Source organism: Gymnoscopelus microlampas, assembly GCF_963454915.1.
Source record: "Gymnoscopelus microlampas genome assembly, chromosome: 12".
NCBI lineage: Eukaryota > Metazoa > Chordata > Actinopteri > Myctophiformes > Myctophidae > Gymnoscopelus > Gymnoscopelus microlampas.
The window spans coordinates 49,829,355-49,851,943 of record NC_139949.1 but is presented as its reverse complement, the minus strand read 5'-3'; the positions used below and the strand labels follow the sequence as shown (position 1 = coordinate 49,851,943).

The 22,589-nt window shown below is 40.1% G+C and overlaps 3 protein-coding genes across 3 annotated transcripts; all 3 read left to right on the top strand.

The window, feature by feature from the left end:
• On the top strand, positions 1-6,519 carry LOC311057885 (uncharacterized protein). The gene is made up of 4 exons (XM_084075023.1): positions 1-136; positions 3,239-3,337; positions 4,447-4,713; positions 4,972-6,519. The coding sequence occupies exons 2-4, from the start codon at positions 3,271-3,273 to the stop codon at positions 5,511-5,513; spliced, it is 876 nt and encodes a 291-aa protein (XP_083931149.1). The 5' UTR covers positions 1-136; positions 3,239-3,270; the 3' UTR covers positions 5,514-6,519.
• Positions 6,520-7,325: 806 nt separating this feature from the next.
• On the top strand, positions 7,326-16,354 carry LOC311057876 (uncharacterized protein). Its single transcript, XM_084075006.1, has 5 exons — positions 7,326-7,453; positions 11,330-11,428; positions 11,872-11,970; positions 12,822-13,085; positions 13,337-16,354. The coding sequence occupies exons 2-5, from the start codon at positions 11,362-11,364 to the stop codon at positions 14,392-14,394; spliced, it is 1,488 nt and encodes a 495-aa protein (XP_083931132.1). The 5' UTR covers positions 7,326-7,453; positions 11,330-11,361; the 3' UTR covers positions 14,395-16,354.
• A 1,335-nt stretch (positions 16,355-17,689) lies between these two features.
• On the top strand, positions 17,690-22,589 carry LOC311057408 (uncharacterized protein; the record flags this gene model as incomplete). Its single annotated transcript, XM_084074367.1, has 5 exons — positions 17,690-17,795; positions 19,963-20,061; positions 20,856-21,122; positions 21,380-21,517; positions 22,537-22,589. Exons 2-5 carry the CDS (start codon positions 19,995-19,997, stop codon positions 22,587-22,589), a joined length of 525 nt encoding a protein of 174 aa, XP_083930493.1. The 5' UTR covers positions 17,690-17,795; positions 19,963-19,994.

Here is a 22,589-nt window from a genome sequence, read left to right as displayed (position 1 = left end):
TGTTGGCACTTTGAAATACCATAGATTTATATAAAAGTAAAATACAAAGAAAAGTAAAACGTGTCGTTTCTAAACAGTGTCGTCGTTAAGCAGCAGGAGGACGTTTGTTAGCAGCTCAACCACTGAAACACAGCAGGTAAAGATCAACTCATTATGTTGTTTCATCTATTTATAACATTTAAGATGAACGGATCACGTCTTGTTTCATCTATTTGTCTTTATTAACATTTAAATTGGAACATAAATCTAATTACTCTTACTTGTTATCTTGTTATAAATGGATCATAAACACAAACAACAGCGCCATAGTAGCTTCATAATATCCCAGATTGTCCTTGAATGTCACCATTAAAGCCCGTTTTTCTCCAAACATGTACAAATGCAAAATATAAGGTGATTACCCGCTTGCCCCAAATGTTAACTTGGTGTCCGTCGTGTTTGTGTAATGTATTAGTCCATATTCTTGAACAAATATGTGTTTTAATACCCTTTGTGGACGATTCTGTCGGAGGTGCATCCGGTGAAAGCCGGAATTACACTCAATGTAAACGGGAAGTAAACGAGGGGGGAGAGCGTTCGGCCACAAAGGCATTAAAACACTTCTTTATTAAAATACAACTCTCGTAACTGAGGTGACGCTGGCCGCACTTCAGAGAGAGACAACTCTGAACGAAGAGCGGCGAGCGTCGCTGCAGTCTCTCGTAGACGTATTTATGATTCTGACGTTTTCAATCTACGAGAGTTGTAGGGTTCACCCCCCATGGACACAGGGACTTTCTGCACTATACCCCGTAGACACTCCAAACATGTACACATTGAAAATAAAGGTGCTTAACCCCACGCCCCAAATGTTAACTGTCTCTACGGGGTAGTAGTTTAATGTAATAATCCATGTCTTTGTTTCAATAAAGAAGTGTTTTAATGACGTCTGTGGCCGAACGGCATTTTTCACCCTCGTTTACTTCCTGTTTACATTGAGTGTAATTCCGGGTTTCACCAGATGGGCGCGTCACTACCGCCCATTGGGAACTTCCGACAGAATCGGCCACAGACGGCATTAAAACACTTCTTTATTGAAAGATATAGATTATTACATTAAACTACTAGCCCGTAGCGAGCACCTTTTATTTTCAATTTGTACATGTTTGGAGTGTCTACGGGGTATAGTGCTGAAAGTACCAGTGACAATGGGGAGGAGTGTCTACGAGTTCCTGTGTCCATGGGGAGTTAACCCTACAACAGGGGTCTTCAACAGGGGGTCCTCAGAGTTGCTACAGGGGGTCTGCCAAATCTTTGTTTGATAGGATTTTTTATTTGACCTTAAACTTGAACCCTAGCATCCCTTTCCTGAGGAGAACTTTTGCCAAAAATAGACGATCTACAAGCTCACATGTGAGCTTGTAGATCGGCTATTTCTACATATAGGTGTAGAGGGAAAAATGAGCAGACCACGTGAAACAAAAAATATTGAATCTGAAACACAATTTTATACGATATAGAGTAGGGGGTCCCTGCTTCATCTCTCTCTCAGCTAGGGGGTCCTTGGCCTGAAAAGGTTGAAGACCCCTGCCCTACAACTCTCGTAGATTGAAGATTGAACACGTCAGAATCATAAATACGTCTACGAGAGTTGTATTCTACAGCTTGAGCAACCGGGTAAACACCTTATAATTGCATTTGTACATGTTTGGAGAAGTAGGGCTAAGTTTGTAGCCTACATTCCAGGGTAATCTGGGGGGGGGGGGGTGGGGTAAGATGATAGAAAATGTAAAACTCGATAAAATACATCTACGAGAGTCTATATAAGGCTATAGCTCCATAGTAGCAGCAAGACATTGATATACATTGTTTTGTAGCATGTTGCTGTTGATGTCACTATTATCATTGTAACCCTATAGTTACATCAGTGTGTTATAGCATTACTGTGGTTAATCTCCTTATAACTTAAATGTAGGGTAAGTGATATTTTTTGGTTAAAACAAAATCGATTTTGTTAAAAGGTTAAAGCTCTATATTCTGATCGTAATCATTGCTATAGAGCAATGGTTCTCAAACCTCAACATTTCAAGGTCTCTCCTTAACTCTGACAGTGTACACATGGACCCAAATGGACCTGTCAGGGTCCATTTGGTTCCTTTTGTACACTGTCAGAGTTACAGACCTGTAAGGGTCAATTTAGATCCCCCCTAAAGGATTGATGTACTTTATTTAGTAAGACATGAGAACAGTACATGGAAGTACAAATTCACAATACAAGTCTACTAAACTGGAAGACTCATTAAGCACTGAGCTTGTTTAAGATGAGATCCCCATGCACACAAATCATGATGACATATAAGAGACAGACAGATATACACACTGACACTACTATACAGAATGTCATACAATCAGCTAACAGGTTACTGGTATGAAGAGTGAAAATATGTACAAGAGAAGAAAAATAAATGGGGGGGGGGGGGGGGGGGGGGGGGGTAGGTTAAGACTTGGACAGGGGCCATTTTCGAATTGCAGCCTCCTGAAGGTGTATCTTTAGGGCAGTTTTGAAAGTGAGTAGGGTTTTACACTCCTTTACTCCTTTTGGTAGGGCATTCCACATTGTTGATGAATAGCATGAGAATGAGTTCATTCCCTTTGTTGAGCCAAATCTGGGTTGAACATGATTCGTGGAGCTGCCTCTGGTGTTATGATCGTTGACTTCATTAACGTTTTGGAAGTATTTTGACAAATACAGGGGGATCCCAATGTTGTGGTGTATCTTGAAGACCAGGCCCATTGTAAGTTGCTGTACTCTGTCCTCAACCCTAAGCCATCCAATCCTAGCAAAATGAGCAGGGGTTAGATGGGTTTTGTGATTGAGGCCAAGAAGTAGCCTTACTAGTTTGTAAGGTGGGGGGACTAGGATAGGTGGGTGGTCTTATAGGAGGAGGTGGAGGGATTGGGTCAGGTGGGTGGTGCTAAGGTGCAAACGGTTCATTATACTTAATGAACCGGTGGGTGGAGCTACACATGAAAATATAATTTTAACACTTACTGTACAGTTTTCGGAAAAACATTCTTCCTTCCCAAATCCTTCCCAGTTCCCAATGCCGCTACGCCCAAATATGGAGTGTGTTGTCTAGCCTCAATGTGTCGTCATGGCATCAGCCACAAACTAATCAGAAGCAACAGGGTCAGCACCATTATGAAAACAAACCATGAACCCCATCTTTAAAGTCCTTATTCAATTCCTTCATTTCAGGCCAGTGTGTGGAGTCCAGACTGCAGGTGAAGATGAACTCTCCAGACTCAGCCAGGGCTATTTCTATTAAACAGGAACCTGAAGACCACCCACACCTCGGTACGTTTCATGTGCTCGTTCTTTCTTGAATGTTTTTTTTTCCTGTTCTGTTGTGGGGTTGTCACTATCAATTTTACTGAGAAATAATCATGATGAAATATATCATGACAATGATAATATCCTGATGATTGAACAAATTGCCCATCCTGTCTGGTTGCAGAAACATAAAAAACAGATTGGCTACTTTCACTTTATTCATTTTAGACCATTATTTGCATTGCAGGAGTCCATCTTTTGACAAATTTTCCTTGTGTAATCTTAAATTACGAATTATTTATTCCCTATTATATCAATCCTATAATCTTTGCACCCAAGATTCATATGATAGAGACTTGAGTTTAGGCCATATTGCCTTTACCTTCTTCTAATATTACTGTTATTCTTGACACCACTAGGTCTCCAGTTTTTAAAGTCCTTCATTTCAGACCAGATCAAATTTTCACTGTACAATAACCATTGCAAAAAAGATCTTGACACTGATGATAATCATAATGATATGTAGCTATCATTTAAAGATCTAAAAAAAATCATTGTTAACCTTGTTTGTCTCGTTACCATAACCAAAAAGCGCATAAACTGCACCATATAACTTCACATTGTACATAGTACATTCTATCTGAAGTGGAAAAATACTTCCTTGATCAGTGTGCAGAAATTTGACGCTGATCGTCAAAACGGTTTGTGAGATTCGTCCCGGACACACAGACAGACAGATTCGCAGACTCACAGACCTATTTCTAGACGTACAGAGCCACACCATAAAAACTATTTTAAATAGATTTTAAACTACGACCCAACTTTCACCTGACATTTCAAGCTTTCATGTGTGGAGATGTTTCTGTTTCATGATGTCATGCACTTAACGGCATGAGATGTGATTGGTCTACTTTTGAGGGGAAATACATACTGTACATACATACAGACAAACCCTGTTCTATACGAAACGCATTAGCGTTCTCTATGAATAGAAGAACGTGTATCTGAGCCTGTCTTGCATCTATTATTTTCTTTCAGTTGGAATGCACCTGAAGTAGGTGATACCTCCTAATGTTTGTTTACACTTCAGGAATCCAGTGTTCACTATCATGTTATTTTTCTGCTCCAACTAGACATCCTGCACATGGCTGTGTGTAAAGAGGAGAGGAGCCCCAGTCTGCTCCAGGAGGAACCAGAGCATCCACACATTAAAGAGGAACAGGAGGAGATACGTCAAAGACCAGAGGAGCCTGTTGGGTCAATGTTGACATTACTAGCAGTGAAAAGTGAAGATGATGATGAAGACGACATCTCTTCACACTGTTCTGAAATTGAAGTTGAACTTGAATCTGACACTGAAGTCACTGAAGTCAGTGATGATTCGGAGGAGACCAGTGGAGGTTAGTCAGTGTTAAACACAGGGACAGGACTTACATGGGTGTGGAAAACTGGGAGCTTGAATAAAAGAGGTTGATGAAAGATACAATTAAATCAGAAATGTTAACAGGGAAGCCGTATGCTCTTAAACAACAGACTTGTTTGATAATGGAAGCTTGTAAAGTTGCATTTGTGCCCACCATTTTTAACCAGCCTCTCTCCTTCTCTCTTTCCCTCTCTCTCTCCCCTCTGTCCCCCCCCCCCCCTTTCTCCTCTCTCAGGAGTAAGGTCCCAGTCTTCCCAGACTCAGTTCTTCTCCTGTTCTGAGTGTTCATTCTCCTTCACATCTCAGCTCTTCCTCCATAAACACATCAAGTGGAGACACAACAACCGGCAAATAGAGATCACCTCATCAGCCTGTCAGCAAATCAGCAGCTCTACAACCAGCCCGAAACAAGGAGATGGACCTTATCACTGTAAATATTGTAACAAGTGTTTCAGAGAGTCATCTAACCTGAAAAGTCACAAGCGTGTTCACACTGGAGAAAAACCTTTCCACTGTAAACATTGTGACAAGAGTTTCAGTCAGTCAAGTTCCCTGAAGACACACCAGCGTATCCACACTGGAGAAAAACCTTTCCATTGTAAATATTGTGATAAGAGTTTCCGTGACTCAGGTCAACTGAAAACACACCAGCGTATCCACACTGGAGAAAAACCTTTCCACTGTGAACATTGTGACAAGAGTTTCAGTCAGTGGGGTTCCCTAAACCGACACCACCAGCGTTTCGGTTGGACAGCTTCTCTGAAAAAACAGTGTTGATTTTATCAGACAGTCTTAGTCCAGTTTCAATTGTCCTTCATACTATGATTTTCATCATATTTAGTCAACCTCATCCTGTTTTTATTTAGTTAAGTTTTAGTCAACAAAAAGTCGAGCATTTTAGTCCAACACAACCTTAAGTATTTAGTAAATGTTTTTGTCAACAAAAACTGTTTACATTTTAGTCTAATTTTTAGTCACTAATAACTCTTTTAGTCTACCTTTATCCATGAAACGACATCATGATTTTACCACGCTGATCCCAGTACAAACCAACACTAAATACCTGGTTATAGAACCTGAAGACACATCAGCGTAGCCACAATGGAGAAAAACCTTTCTTCTGTAAACATTGTGACAAGAATTTCAGTAAGTCAGGTTCCTTCAGGAGGCACCAGAGTATCCACACTGGAGAAAAACCTTTCTTTCTATTTGCATGTTCAACTAATTGCCTCTTCTAAAAAGACACCAGTTTATTCACACCAAGGGAAACAAACGTTTTACTATAAATTAGCTCACTGGGAGGCTCAAATGAAACGCCTGTATGTTCTTAGGGAGGTGGATAGAAAAGCAAAAATATTGATTTTCATACTGTTCCTGTCAACAGGCCTCGTCTCTTGTTTTTTTCACTTTTAAATCCTTAATTTCCTCAATCTGTTTTAAGTGTTAACAGTAACCATATGCAGCTATGCATTTTTAGAGGTATATACTATGTAAATATATATTTGTTAATATACCAGCAGAGCCATATTTGCAGACAGGACTGATGAAATAGGAGTGTGGGTGTGTTTTTATACCTTTTTGTGGCCCTACATTTTAGCACACAATAATATGAAATCTCATGATAAGTTACACTATTTTAGGTCAGCCTGACCCAGTGCAATTCATCCATTACAATCAATCTATCTTACAGAACTATTTTCCTGTTTACTAGAACATTATGGTACAATAACCAAACTCTGAACTGTATTCCATTATTCTCTTCTCCATGACTTCATAAAATATTTCTACCACAAAAATAGCTTCTTTGTCACAGTCTGAATTCATCATACATTATGAGTATAGCCTATCATAGAAATATTGATATATTAACATAGTTTGAAAAATATATGGTTAAAACATGTTTAATACATGGTATATGTTGTTGTATACTGCATTTCTGTGGGACGTGAGGATCAGACCTGTGCAGCATCAATGTGCAGTGATGGAAGCTCAAAGCAGTGCTGAAACTATCCATGTATCCAATATATTTAACAACAAATTGATTAACTGTGCAAGACTAGTGAAAATAGCTGATCTGCAAGCTCAAAACGCATCAGATCTTGATTTGTTGTGAGCTTGTACATATAATATTTCACTTTATTTGTAAGATTTTTGCTTATAATGACATGTCCAAAATAGGGATCAATTATTAATTGATTAATTTACTGAATTATTGATCATCAGAAACAAATGAACTGCTTTACTCCTAGATGTTCTCTTGTCTATGAATTGAATACCAAGGCCCTCATTGGAAACAAGTCCGCAAGGACTTTTATGAACGGACCTGTTAGACAAAGTATTTTAAATGTAACTGTGCTGTTTTAATTTTTTTGCCTAATAAAATATTCAATCAATCAAAAATTGTCTACAGGTCAGGAAGGTCACATAGTACTGTTACTGTATATAAACAATGGACAGTACCCGAGACCAACAGTAGGGGGCATCAATACACCAACTGGCGTCTAGACAAAGTGTTCGTCAGAAGAAGAACATACCCACAATGCAGTAGTGAAAACAACATGGCGTGTTGACTGACTGTTGTTGTAGACACTTTAAAATACCATAGATTTATATAAAAGTAAAATACAAAGAAAAGTAAAACGTGTCGTTTCTAAACAGTGTCGTCGTTAAGCAGCAGGAGGACGTTTGTTAGCAGCTCAACCACTGAAACACAGCAGGTAGAGATCAACTTATTATGTTGTTTCATCTATTTATTACATTTAAGATGAACGGATCACGTCTTGTTTCATCTATTTGTCTTTATTAACTCATCATTTAAGTTGGAACATAAATCTATTAGTCTTAGCTGTTATCTTATTATAAAGTGATCATAAACACTAACAACAGCTCCATAGCAGCAGCAAGACTTTTTGTTTTTTTTATGTTTACATTTACAACCATTACATCTACATAAACGTTCAGATTTCAAATATAAAGTGCTGACCCCAAAGCCACGGATGTTACAAGTTAAAGCGCCTGGGTCTAAGTACTCTTATCTTCCGTATTGTTCAATAAAAAAAAATTGAATCAGATCTCCGGCCATTTTCTCCGAATTTTCTCCATGTGTTTTCAATTACGCAGCCTATTGGTTGAGAGGTGTATTTTACTCTGATATATTATAATATATATATTTTTTAATAGAAAATGGTTGCGGATCTGATTGAAATGCCTTTTATTGAACAATACGTAAGATAAGAGTACTTAGACCCAGGCGCTTTAACTTGTTACATCCGTGGCTGGGGGATCAGCACTTTTTATTTGAAATTTGAACGTTTATGTAGATGTACTGGTTGTCGGTGCAAAATTTTCAAAAAACAACAAGTAGCGTCATGACGCTTGTGACAGACGAGCGTCATGTGAACCATGGCTACAGCAAGATATACATTGTTGTGTTTTATGTTGTTGTTGACGTCACTATTATCATTGTAACCCTATAGTTACATCAGTGTTTTATAGCATTACTGTGGTTAATCTCCATAATAAGCAATGAGGTGTAAACGTATCTTGTAAACCAGTAGGATCTTTACTCTGTCCACATGTTAATGAGCGCGATGCATCATTATTCAATACCTTGTAGATCTGCTATTTTCAGATCACTTACGTATATACGGCAGGTTTAAACTGGTTACACTGATTTTGATGGCATAACATTTTTTGGGGGGACCCCCCCCCCCCCCCGGATTGATTGATTGATGTACTTTATTTAGTAAGACATGAGAACAGTACATGACAGTACATAACAGTACATGGAAGTACAAATTCACAATACAAGGTCTACTAAACTGGATAGCAAGCACTAAGAATACCGCCCAACTCACTCCAAATCCAACTCACTCCATGAAGACTTAAGAAATATTTGCCCAACTCACTCCAGGGCTCGCCCAACTCATGGTTTTACCTCTACTCCACTACATATTGGATCCACATATTGTTTTTTTACTCCACTAAATGTATTTGTTTTACTAGTTACTTTGCAGCTATAAATTATAATATTATAGTGTGTGTGTGTGTGTGTGTGTGTGTGTGTGTGTGTGTGTGTGTGTGTGTGTGTGTGTGTGTGTGTGTGTGTGTGTGTGTGTGTGTGGGTTGAATCGGTGGAGAGACTTACATTCTAACCCTAACCCTAAACCCTAACCCTAACCTGGGTGGAGGGTGATTATGCGGGTGAACTCAGTGGAGGAGGGCCAAAACCTTAACGAGGAATATAACAACACCTCTTGATTTGACCAACAATAGAATAAGACATCTAACAAACACTGGACTCCAAGGGCCAGCGAGCCCCCCCCCCCCCCCCCCAGAACCATTAAGTTGTTTTGTAGAGACAGTATTTAAAACTTTAACCAAGCCTAAAACAGAATAGAGTTAAAAGTAACAAATTCCTCAATATTGTACTTAATTCCTCAATATTGTACTCAATAATAATTTTTGGAGTGAGTTGGGCAAGTGTGTGGAGTGAGTTGGGCAAGTGTGTGGAGTGAGTTGGGCAAGTGTGTGGAGTGAGATGTCTGGAGTGAGTTGGGCGCGATTTGGAGTGAGTTGGATTTGGAGTGAGTTGGGCGGTTACCAGCACTAAGCTTGTTTAAGATGAGACCCCCATGCACACAAATCATGTTGACACAGACAGATTTACACACTACTATACAGAATGTCATACAATCATTTTACAGTTTACTGGTATGAATAGTGAAAAATATGTACAAAAGAAGAAAGAGAGAGGGGGGGGTAGGGGGGTAGGTTAGGTTAGGACATGGGGTAGGTTAGGACTTGGACAGGGGCCATTTTTGAATTGCAGCCTCCTGAAGGTGTATCTTTAGGGCAGTTTTGAAAGTGAGTAGGGTTTTACACTCCTTTACTCCTTTTGGTAGGGCATTCCACATTTTTGATTAATAGTATGAGAACGAGTTCATTCCCTTTGTTGAGCCAAATCTGGGTTGAACATGATTTGTGGAGCTGCCTGTGGTGTTATGATCATGGACTTGATTAACATTTTGGAAGTATTTTGACAAATACAGGGGGATCCCAATGTTGTGGTGTATCTTGAAGACCAGGCCCATAGCAAGTTGCTGTACTCTGTCCTCAACCCTAAGCCATCCAATCCTAGCAAAATGAGCAGGGGTTAGATGGGTTTTGTGATTGAGGCCAAGAAGTAGCCTTACAAGTTTGTTTTGGGATGTTTGGAGCCTTGTTTTTAAGGCCTTGGATGTGTTGTGATACCATGAAGTGCATGCATAATCATAATGACCTTGTATGAGGGCCCCTGCAAGAATCTTCAGAGTATTCTTACTGACTAGACGATCAATCCTCCACAAATAGCGTGTTATTTTGTGGACCTTTTTGATCGTTTTTTCTGTGTTTTTGTTACCGGAGAGGTTTGCCTCCAAGATGGAACCCAGGTAGGTAATTTCCTCCTATCTTGTGATAACATTTTCACCCACTTTGATCGTGAAACTCTACTCAACTCCAAAGAGGATGGATTCAGTTTTACCCAGGTGTAATGAAAGTTTGTTGTCGGAGAGCCAGATGCAGATCTTGTTGAGTTCAGTGCTGAGAGTTTTCTCAACCTGCAGCCTGTCCCTGTCCGAGACCAGCAGAGCCGAGTCATCTGCGAACAGGAACAGTTTGCAGTCGCAAGCTGAAGACATATCATTCACATATATCAGGAACAGTAGAGGTCCTAGTATACTTCCTTGAGGAACACCACAAGTCACTGGGAGGGGAGGGGACTGGGTGCCGTTTACTTCCACCACTTGCTCCCTCCCTTCCAGGTAGTCATCAAAACCTATTGCTTTGAGCTTATTGATCATAATTGGGTGATTAACGGTGTCAAAGGCCTTCTGGAGGTCCAGCATGACCATGCCGCAATATTTGCCCTTGTCGACATCTTGTTTGATAGAGTCGTTAAAATACCCTCTCAAGGACCCAGCTGGGGGTCCCCGGAAGTCAGTTTGACAACCACTGTTCTAGACCCCTTTGTAAACAACTGTGCAGAGCCATGGGCTGTCCTTTCATGAGGAGGGGGGTGGGGGGACTAGGATAGATGGGTGGTCATATAGGAGGAGGTGGAGGGACTGGGTCAGGTGGGTGGTGCTAAGGTGCAAACCAGGTATACTTAATGAACTGGTGGGTGGAGCTACACATGAAAATATAATTTTAACACTTATTGCACAATTTTTGGAAAAACATTCTTCCTCCTAATCTTGTATTAAAATGACTAATGGAGGACGGGCCTCTGATGTCACTCAGCCATAACCATATAAGTACATAAAATACCACCAAAGTGGTGGTGCCGGGGCGGCAGTGGCTCAGGGGTGGAGTGGCCGGATGGGTTCGATCCCGGGCTCCCCCAGAGTTAGTGTCGAAGTGTCCTTGAGCAAGACTCTGAACCTCTAATTGCTCCCGATGAGCAGGTTGGTGCCTTGCATGGGTTTCTCCGCCATCGGTGTATGAATGTGTGTGTGAATGGGTGAATGTGATGCACAATCTATGTAAAGCGCTTTGGATGAAACCGCTATATAAATGCACCATTTACCATGTATTCAATTCCTTCATTTCAGGCCAGTGCGTGGAGTCCAGACTGCAGGTGAAGATGAACTCTCCAGACTCAGCCAGGGCTATCTCTATTAAACAGGAACCTGAGGACCACCCACAACTCGGTACGTTTCATGTGCTCACTCTTTCTTGAATGTTTTTATTTTTATTTTTTCCTGTTCTGTTGTGGGGTTGTCACTATATCTAATTTTACTGAGAAATAATCATGACAAAATATATCATGACAATGATAATATCCTGATGATTAAACAAATTGCTCATTCTGTCTGGTTGCAGAAACATAAAAAAAAGATTGGCTGCTTTCACCTTATTCATTTTAGACCATTATATGCATCGCAGGAGACACATTTTTCCTTGTGTAATCTTAAATTACGAATGATTCCTTCCCTTATATTATATATTATATATGAATACTATAATCTTTGCACCCAAGATTCATATGTTTGAGAGTTGGGCTTAGGCCTTTACCTTCTGCAAATATTACTGTTATTCTTGACACCACTAGATCTCCAGTTATTAAAGTCCTAATTCAATTCCTTCATTTCAGACCAGTGTGTGGAGTCCAGACTGCAGATGAAGATGAACTCTCCAGACTCAGCCAGGGCCATGTCTATTAAACAGGAGGAACCTGAAGACCACCCACTCAGTAAGTTTCACATGCTCTTTCTTTCTGTAATTTTTTTCTGTTCTGTTGTAGAACTGCAACAATATCTAATTTTCACTGTACAATAACCATTGCAGAAATATCTTGACAACTGATAATAATCATGCTGATATGTAGCTAATATCATTAAAAGATCTCTCAAAATTCATTGTTAACCTTGTTTGTCTCATTACCATAACCAAAAAGCACATCTCTTTTGCTCAAATGCAATACTAATAGAAAAACTGCACCATATAACTTCACATTGTACATAGTACATTCTATCTGAAGGGGAAAAATACTTCCTTGATCAGTGTGCAGAAATTTGGCGCTGATCGTCAAAACTGTTTGTGAGATTCGTCCCAGACACACAGACAGACAGACTCACAGACCTATTTCTAGACGTACAGAGCCACGCTATAAAAGTATTTTACATAGATTTTAAACTACGACCCAACTTTCACCCGACATTTCAATCTATTATTTTGGAGTGCCGCATTTTCCACTTTGGTGGTCATTTTTTTAAATATACATGTTCTATATGGCTTGGCCTATGGCCAAATTTCCTCTGCCGGGAACCAATAACACAGCAAAGACAACACACAAGCCCTTGGAAGACGCACAGTCAGATACTGAGCCGTTTTGGGAGTTTTTGTATACCTGTGAGTGTACAGAATTGAACCAAATGGTCCCTTACATGTCCATTTGGTTCCATTTATACACTCCAGAGTTAAATTAACACCAGTAAATTAACGCTGGAGAGGGGTCCTGTGTACAATTTATATCTGTAGTATGTGAACAAATTGGGTCCCTGGGCCCTGTTAGCAATCATATTATTTTTCTGCTCCAACTAGATATCCTGCACATGGCTGTGTGTAAAGAGGAGAGGAGCCCCAGTCTGCTCCAGGAGGAACCAGATTCTCCACAGATTAAAGAGGAACTGGAGGAGCTACTTCAAAGACCAGAGGAGCCTGATGGGTCAATGTTGACATTACTAGCAGTGAAAAAAGGGGATGATGATGAAGGCATCTCTAAACACTGCTCTGAAATTGAAGTTGAACTTGAATCTGACACTGAAGTCACTGAAAACAGTGATGATTGGGAGGAGACCAGTGGAGGTCAGTCAGTGTTAAACACAGGATAGGACTTACATGGGTGTGGAAAACTGGGAGTTGGAATAAAAGAGGTCGATGAAAAATACTATTAAATCAGAAACATTAACAGGGAAGCCGTAATGCTCCTAAACAACGGACTTGTTTGATGTTGAAAGCTTTCAAGTTGTATTTGTACTCAAACATTTTTAACCAGCCTCTCCCCTTCTCTCTTCTTCTCTCTCTCGCCCCTCTGCCTCCCCCCTCTCCTCTCTCAGGAGTGAGTTTCCAGTCTCCCCAGACTCAGTTTTTCTCCTGTTCTGAGTGTTCATACTCCTTCACATCTCAGCTCTACCTCCATGAACACATCAGGAGGAGACACAACGACCGGCAAATGCTGAGGAATGGACAGATCACCTCATCAGCCTGTCAGCAAATCAACAGCTCTACAACCAGCCCGAAAGAAGGAGATGGATCTTATCACTGTAAATATTGTAACAAGTGTTTCAGTAAGTCATCTAACCTGGAAAAACACCTGTGTATTCACACTGGAGAGAAACCGTTCCACTGTAAACATTGTGCCAAGAGTTTCAGTGACTTAGGTGTCCTGAATAAACACCAGCGTATCCACACTGGTGAAAAACGTTTCCAATGTACACATTGTAACAAGAGTTTTAATCAGAAGGGGGGCCTGAAGACACACCAGCGTATCCACACTGGGGAAAAACCTTTCCACTGTAAACATTGTAACAAGAGTTTCAATCACTCAGATAACCTGAAGAGACACCAGCGTATCCACACTGGAGAAAAACCTTTCCACTGTAAACATTGTGACAAGAGTTTCAGTCATTCAAGTTCCCTGAAGAGACACCAGCGTATCCACACTGGAGAAAAACCTTTCCAGTGTAAACATTGTGACGAGAGTTTCAGTCATTCACTTTCCCTGAAGACACACCATTATGTTCACACTGGAGAAAAACCTTTCCACTGTAAATATTGTGACAAGAGTTTCAATACCTCAGAACACCTGAAGACACATGTGCGTATCCACACTGGAGAAAAACCTTTCCACTGTAAACATTGTGACAAGAGTTTCAGTCATTCAAGTTCCCTGAAGAAACACCAACATGTTCACACTGGAGAAAAACCTTTCCACTGTAAACAATGCGACAAGAGTTTCGTTCAGTCATATGACCTGAAGATACACCAGTTTATCCACACAGAAAAACCTCTCCACTGTAAACTGTGTAACATTAGTTTCACTAATTCAGATCACTTGAAAAGGCACCAGTGTATTCACAACATGGGGGGACAAAAACTTTCGGATATAAAGTAGCTCACTGGGAATATCAAATTAAACACCGGTGTTGGTAGGAAGGTGGATAGAAAAGCAGAAATGTTTTGTATATTCATACTGCTCCTGTCAACAAAAGCCTCTGTTAGGATTGATCTTTTGGAAACATTTCCCAGCTCTTTTTTTTCTCAATCTAAATCCATTCATATTTATTTCTTTTTTTATAGCTAGAGGATGCAAATATAGTCTATGGTCAGACAATAAGGACTTGTCCGGGGCATGTTAGAAAACCGTCTGCCTATTCTGAATCTCATAACCTGAACAGGGCTCTAGACTGCCACCAAAATGAGTTTGCAAGTAACATTTCACCTGATTGCATTTGTGCAAGTGCACGATTATTAGGTTGGTCTTTCACTGCTTCAGTTTTCTTGTGCGTTTACTGGAGTTTCATATGTTGATGAAATGTTCTTAAATTACAGTCCTTTCCTTCAAAGTGACTGGTGCGATACAACTTTATAAAGGGTCACGTCATTACAAGAAAATCACTGTTACACACAAGACAAACATTGATTTTCTGATCAAGTTTTTGAATTGGGTTGAAAAGCCTCACATGTGCATTTTGTACTTTTGATTTTATCAGGTAGTGGAGTGCGAGGATACAGTTCACACATGCAGACACAAACTGTTGACGGAATCGTGTGCAAAAAATGAAAGATAGACAAACTGACATAGGAGCCAATGTAATGTGCTGTTAGCTTGTAGCAAACTGTAGGGTCTTAGATGATGTCATTTGCAGGCACTGCAGACTCTCAGAGCCCTATTTTTTTTGTCACTTTGACTCGCCGAGTCATAGTGACATGATCGTGGTCCGGCCTAAAAAAAACCATTTTGAAATAATGAAATTAGCTTATCTGCATCGATACATTTTGAGCTTGTAGATTGGTTATTTTAACTATTTTTAAATGTTTTTTAAAATGAAATAATATAAGATTGGCATCATAAGGGACATGGTGGTGCGCAAGAATTGGCCCTCAGACTTAAAGGGACAGTACTGCACCAGTTCTACCAGTGGAAAAGTTAGTATGGAGTCATGTCTGATCCGAAATGACTACTGATTTGATTGGTTCAGTTTCTGCCATATTGCATTTACCTGTCCATGCTTCAAATGACTGTTAAACATTCACCTGATTCGGATGCTATCAATGCATTGAATGGGAGATTATCACGTTCTATCAGACCATTGAATGGGCGAAGTAGGCGACCTACTAGCTACCCCGCGATTTATCAGACCATTCATTGGGCGTAATCAGGAGCTACTGACCTACCGACGGAGATGACTTAAATAGTTCAGTTTCGGTTTTGGTTTTGGTTGTTTTGGTTTCGGACCATGACGGAGGCGCGCAGTCTCAGGCGAGCTGGAGCCCCGCGACGGGCCACCGAGGGAGCTAAAGCGACCGAGTTGCTGTCCGGAGCGGTGCGACGCTCGCCTGAGCCTACTCAGCGCCGTTGGAGTTATGTACCGATAGGCACAGAATCGTAAATATTGTTGTGGGGACTGCTCCGCCTCCGTCGGTAGGTCAGTAGCTCCTGATTACGCCCAATGAATGGTCTGACAAATCGCGGGGTAGCTAGTAGGTCGCCTACTTCGCCCATTCAATGGTCTGATAAAACGTGATAATCTCCCATTCAATGCATTGATAGCATTCGAAGCCGGTGAAACATTGTTGAAACCTGGAACCTTATTTTAATCTACAATTAAATATAATGAATTAATTATTGATGTAATATAGATAATACGTATGTTCTGTAGTGTTTTACACATGACCAACAGGCAATGGATTTGAGAAGTATTTGTATTATTTTTTATTATTTATTATGTTTTTATTTGTGAGAAATGTATGCACTTCACCACTGGCAACGGTATCCCCTAGACAGAGCCAGGAGGAATTTGGATGGGACAAGTAGATTAAAGAAGTACTTGTAGGAAAAAGAAAAACCTTCATGTCCGACTCACAGTCCTATGAAATAATTGTTGTTATTCACTATAAATGGCTAACTATATACAGTATATGGTACAACAGTTTTTTTCTTGCTGTGTTTCATTACACCCAATGGGAGACACAATTTTAGTTATTTTACTTATTAAATATCGGTTAATAAGGGGGAGAAAATTCATGTATTTTTATGAATTATGCCAGTATTTTTTTGTTTACAATTAATGTTATGGCTATGATCACTATTACGTTGTATTACATTATTAGAGTGTTATTTGATATTAAATTAAAGCCCATGCAAAGCACTATAGCACGCACACACACACACACACACACACACACACACACACACAGAGCAAGTAATTCAATTCAATTTTATTAAAGTGTCAAATCACAACAAGTTGTCTCAAGACACTTTACATGTAGAGAAGAGACCCGACAGTCCCACCCTGAGCAAGCAATTTTGCGACAGTGGCAACGAAAAACTACAAACTAAACTAAACAGGAAGGAACAAGTAGATGCATCCTCAGAAGTATATACATTTATTAATATACCAATGGAGCCAGGTCTGCAGACAGGACTGATAAAATAGGATTGTGGGTCTGCTTTTATAACTACTTGTGGCCCTACACCTTAGAACACAATAATATGAAATCTCATGATTAGTTAAAGACCATTTTAGGTCAGCCTGACCCAGCGCAATTCATCTATTACAATCAATCAGCTAGAGGTTAAGTAAGTGTCTTGTCAAGGACACTTTGACACATTGCTGAAGCCTGAAATCAGACCTTTGGCTTCCCAGTCAGGCTCTCTAATCATTCAGCTATGGAATGGTTTCAGCTATGGAACACATTAGGGGCGCCCCTAATGTGTACAATGACATGACTATAATAGAGATAAACAGGGATTACATTATTGATAATTAAATAACATGTATTATTTTGATTAACTGCTACACTCCTAGATTTTACATTTTAACCTCTAAACATATTTTACAGTTTGGCTATTCAAAAATAGCAGATATACAAGCTCATAGCGTGGAACCGAGTGCCACGCTATGAGCTTGTAGATCTGCTATTTTTGAAAGATTGTGAAAACTTTTGGGGGTCCTTGACATGAAAAGGTTTGAGAACCACTTGTCTACAGGTCAGGAAGGTCACATAGTACTGTTACTGTAAGAACAATGGACAGTACCCAAGACTAACAGTAGGGGGCAGCAATACACCAACTGGCGTCTAGACAAATTGTTCGTCAGAAGAAGAACATACCCACAATGCAGTAGTGAAAACAACATGGTGTGTTGACTGACTGCTGTTGACACTTTAAAATACCATAGATTTATATAAAAGTAAAGTACAAAGAAAAGTAAAACGTGTCGTTTCTAAACAGTGTCGTCGTTAAGCAGCAGGAGGACGTTTGTTAGCAGCTCAACCACTGAAACACAGCAGGTAAAGATCAACTCATTATGTTGTTTCATCTATTTATAACATTTAAGATGAACGGATCACGTCTTGTTTCATCTATTTGTCTTTATGAACTCATCATTTAAGTTGGAACATAAATCTATTATTCTTAGCTGTTAGCTTGTTATAAAGTGATCATAAACACTAACAACAGCTCCATAGCAGCAGCAAGACTAGCCCCGAAACGTCATGGAGCTACTTTTTTTTTTTTTTTTATGTTTACATTTACAACCATTTCATCTACATAAACGTTCAGATTTCAAATATAAACTAAAAGTGCTGACCCCCCGGACACGGATGTTACAAGTCAAAGCGCCTGGGTCTAAATACCCTTATCTTCTGTATTGTTCAATAAAAAGCTTTTTAATCAGATCGCCGGCTATTTTCTCTACGCTTTCAACTACGCGCCCCCTGTCGATTGAGAGGTGTATTGCACTCTGATACGTTATAATTCTTTTTGTTTTGTTGAGAAAATGGCTGTGGATCTGATTAAAATGCTTTTTATTGAACAATACGGAAGATAAGAGTACTAAGACCCAGGCGCTTTAACTTGTAACAGCCGTGGCCGGGGGGGTCAGCACTTTATATTTGAAATCTGAACGTTTATGTAGATGTACTGGTTGTAAATGTAAACCTTTCAAAAAACAGGAACAAGTAGCGTCATGACGCTTGTGACAGATGTGCGTCATGTGAACCATGGCTACAGCAAGACATTGATATACATTGTTGTGTTTTATGTTGTTGACGTCACTATTATCATTGTAACCCTATAGTTACATCAGTGTCTTATAGCATTACTGTGGTTAATCTCCATAATAAGCAACGAGGTGTAAAAACGTATGTAAACCATTAGGAGGATCTTTACTCTGTCCACAGTAATTTGACAGTTCATTTGACTGTCAAGTGAAGTTAGAGCTCCATGTCTTCATGCACCAGACTAGCTGTAGAATACAACTCTCGTAGACGTATTTATGATTCTGACGTTTTCAATCTACGAGAGTTGTATGGTTCACCCCCCATGGACACAGGGACTTTCTGCACTATACCCCGTAGACACTCCAAACATGTACACATTGAAAATAAAGGTGCGGACCCCACGCCCCTAATGTTAACTCTCACTACGGGGTAGTAGTTTAATGTAATAGTCCATATCTTTCAAGAAAGAAGTGTTTTAATGCCGTCTGTGGCCGAACGCCATTGTTTCACCCTCGTTTACTTCCTGTTTACATTGAGTGTAATTCTGGGTTTCACCAGATGGGCGCGTCACTACCGCCCATTGGGAACTTCCGACAGAATCGGCCACACACGGCATTAAAACACTTTTTTATTGAAAGATATGGATTATTACATTAAACTACTACCCCGTAGCGAGAGTTAACATTTGGGGCGTGGCGTTAAGCACCGTTTTTGACAATTTGTACATGTTTGGAGTGTCTACGGCCGGGGTATAGTGCAGAAAGTCCCTGTGTCCATGGGGGGTGAACCCTACAACTCTCGTAGATTGAAAACGTCAGAATCATAAATACGTCTACGAGAGTTGTATTCTACAGCTAGCACCAGACCTCGAATCCTTACCAACTAAACATTTGTCATGCTGTAGTGTGTCAATTCAATTTGATTAAATTGTCAAATCACAGCAAGTTGTCTCAATACACTTTACATGTAGAGCAGAGACCAGACAGTACCATCCTGAGTAAGCAATTTTTGTGACAGTGGCAACGAAAAACTCCCCCTTAACTGTAATAAACGTCTGGCAGACCCTAGGCTCTAAGGTGGGGGCCGAAAAGAAGAGAGAGAGGGAGGAGAGAGAGAGAGATACAACATACAAGTAGTAGAAATAACAATAATAGCAAATATAGATTAAACAAATTGCTCATCCTGTCTGGTTGCAGAAACATAAAAAAACAGATTGGCTACTTTCACCTTATTCACTATTCGACCATTATTTGCATCGCGGGAGTCCATTTTTCGTTGTGTAATCTTAAACTACGAATGATTTTGAATCCTATAATGATCTTTATCCCAAGATTCATTCATATGTTGGAGAGTTGAGCTTATAGGCCATATTGCCTTTACCTTCTGCAAATATTACTGTTATTCTTGACACCACTAGATCTCCAGTTTTAGTCCTTTTTCAATTCTTTCATTTCAGACCAGTGTGTGGAGTCCAGACTGCAGGTGAAGATGAACCCTCCAGACTCAGCCAGGGACATTTCTATTAAGAAGGAGGAACCTGAAGACCATCCACTCAGTAAGTTTCATATGCTCTTTCTCTCTGTAATTATTTTCTGTTCTGTTGTAGTGCAACAATATATAGTTTTCACTGTACAATAACCATTGCAAAAATATTTTGACACTGATAGTAATCATGCTGATATTTAGCTATCATTAAAATATCTCTAAACATTCATTGTTAACCTTGTTTGTCTCATTACCATAACCAAAAAGCACATTTATTTTGAGTAAATGCAATACTAATAGAAAAACTGCACCATATAACTTCACATTCTACATAGTACATTCTATCTGAAGTGGAAAAATACTTCCTTGATCAGTGTGCAGAAATTTGGTGCTGATCGTAAAAACGGTTTGTGAGATTCGTCCCGGACACACAGACAGACAGATTCGCAGACTCACAGACCTATTTCTAGACGTACAGAGCCACACCATAAAAAATATTTTACATAGATTTTAAACTACGACCCAACTTTCACCTGACGTTTCAAGCTTTCATGTGTGGAGATGTTTCTGTGTCATGATGTCATGCACTTAACGGCATGAGATGTGATTGGTCTACTTTTGAGGGGAAATGCATACTGTACATACATACAGACAAACCCTGTTCTATACGAAACACATTAGCGTTCTCTATGAATAGAAGAACGTGTATCTGAGCCTGTCTTGCATCTATTATTTTCTTTCAGTTGGAATGCACCTGAAGTAGGTGATACCTCCTTTTGTACATGGAACATGGAGGATGGAAATGTTTATTTACACTTCAGGAATCCAGTGTTCACTATCATGTTTTTTTTCTGCTCCAACTAGACATCCTGCACATGGCTGTGTGTAAAGAGGAGAGGAGCCCCAGTCTGCTCCAGGAGGAATCAGAGCCTCCACACATTAAAGAGGAACAGGAGGAGATACGTCAAAGACCAGAGGAGCCTGTTGGGTCAATGTTGACATTACTAGCAGTGAAAAGTGAAGATGATGATGAAGACGACATCTCTTCACACTGTTCTGAAATTGAAGTTGAACTTGAATCTGACACTGAAGTCACTGAAGTCAGTGATGATTCGGAGGAGACCAGTGGAGGTTAGTCAGTGTTAAACACAGGGACAGGACTTACATGGGTGTGGAAAACTGGGAGCTTGAATAAAAGAGGTTGATGAAAGATACAATTAAATCAGAAATGTTAACAGGGAAGCCGTATGCTCTTAAACAACAGACTTGTTTGATGATGGAAGCTTGTAAAGTTGTATTTGTGCTCACCATTTTTAACCAGCCTCTCTCCTTCTCTCTTTCTCTCTCTCTCCCCTCTGCCCCCCCCCCCCCCCTCTCTCCTCTCTCAGGAGTAAGGTCCCAGTCTTCCCAGACTTTGTTCTTCTCCTGTTCTGAGTGTTCATTCTCCTTCACATCTCAGCTCTTCCTTCATAAACACATCAAGTGGAGACACAACGACCGGCAAATAGAGATCACCTCATCAGCCTGTCAGCAAATCAGCAGCTCTACAACCAGCCCGAAACAAGGAGATGGACCTTATCACTGTAAATATTGTAACAAGTGTTTCAGCCAGTCATCTTACCTGAAAAAACACCTGCGTGTTCACAGTCACACTGGAGAAAAACCTTTCCACTGTAAACATTGTGACAAGAGTTTCAGGCAGTCAGGTTCCTTGAAAAAACACCAGCGTGTTCACAGTCACACTGTAGAAAAACCTCTCCACTGTAAAATGTGCGACAAGGGTTTCAGTTGGTCATCTGAACTGAAGAGACACCTGCGTGTCCACACTGGAGAAAAACCTTTCCACTGTGAACATTGTGACAAGAGTTTCCGTGAGTTAGGTGCCCTGAAGAAACACCAGCTTATCCACACTGGAGTAAAACCATATCACTGTGAACATTGTAACAAGTATTTCAGAGAGTCATCGAACCTGAAGAGACACCTGCGTGTCCACACTGGAGAAAAACCTTTCCACTGTGAACATTGTGACAAGAGTTTCCGTGAGTTAGGTGCCCTGAAGAACCACCAGCTTATTCACACTGGACAAAAACCATTCCACTGTGAACACTGTGACAAGAGTTTCCGTGACTCACGTCAACTGAAAACACACCAGCGTATCCACACTGGAGAAAAACCTTTCCACTGTGAACATTGTGACAAGAGTTTCAGTCAGTGGGGTTCCCTAAACCGACACCACCAGCGTTTCGGTTGGACAGCTTCTCTGAAAAAACAGTGTTGATTTTATCAGACAGTCTTAGTCCAGTTTCAATTGTCCTTCATACTATGATTTTCATCAGATTTAGTCAACCTCATCCTGTTTTTATTTAGTTAAGTTTTAGTCAACAAAAAGTCGAGCATTTTAGTCCAACACAACCTTAAGTATTTAGTAAATGTTTTTGTCAACAAAAAACAGTTTACATTTTAGTCTAATTTTTTGTCACTAATAACTCTTTTAGTCTACCTTTATCCATGAAACGACATTCTGATTTTACCACGCTGATCCCAGTACAAACCAACACTAAATACCTGGTTATAGAACCTGAAGACACATCAGCGTAG

Coding starts and splice junctions, on each gene's coding strand:
- LOC311057876 (XM_084075006.1), top strand. CDS start 11,362: ATGAACTCTCCAGACTCAGCCAGGGCTATCTCTATTAAACAGGAACCT. Junction 11,429..11,871: donor TGAGGACCACCCACAACTCG/GTACGTTTCATG, acceptor CCTTCATTTCAG/ACCAGTGTGTGGAGTCCAGA. Junction 13,086..13,336: donor TTGGGAGGAGACCAGTGGAG/GTCAGTCAGTGT, acceptor CTCCTCTCTCAG/GAGTGAGTTTCCAGTCTCCC.
- LOC311057885 (XM_084075023.1), top strand. CDS start 3,271: ATGAACTCTCCAGACTCAGCCAGGGCTATTTCTATTAAACAGGAACCT. Junction 3,338..4,446: donor TGAAGACCACCCACACCTCG/GTACGTTTCATG, acceptor TGCTCCAACTAG/ACATCCTGCACATGGCTGTG. Junction 4,714..4,971: donor TTCGGAGGAGACCAGTGGAG/GTTAGTCAGTGT, acceptor CTCCTCTCTCAG/GAGTAAGGTCCCAGTCTTCC.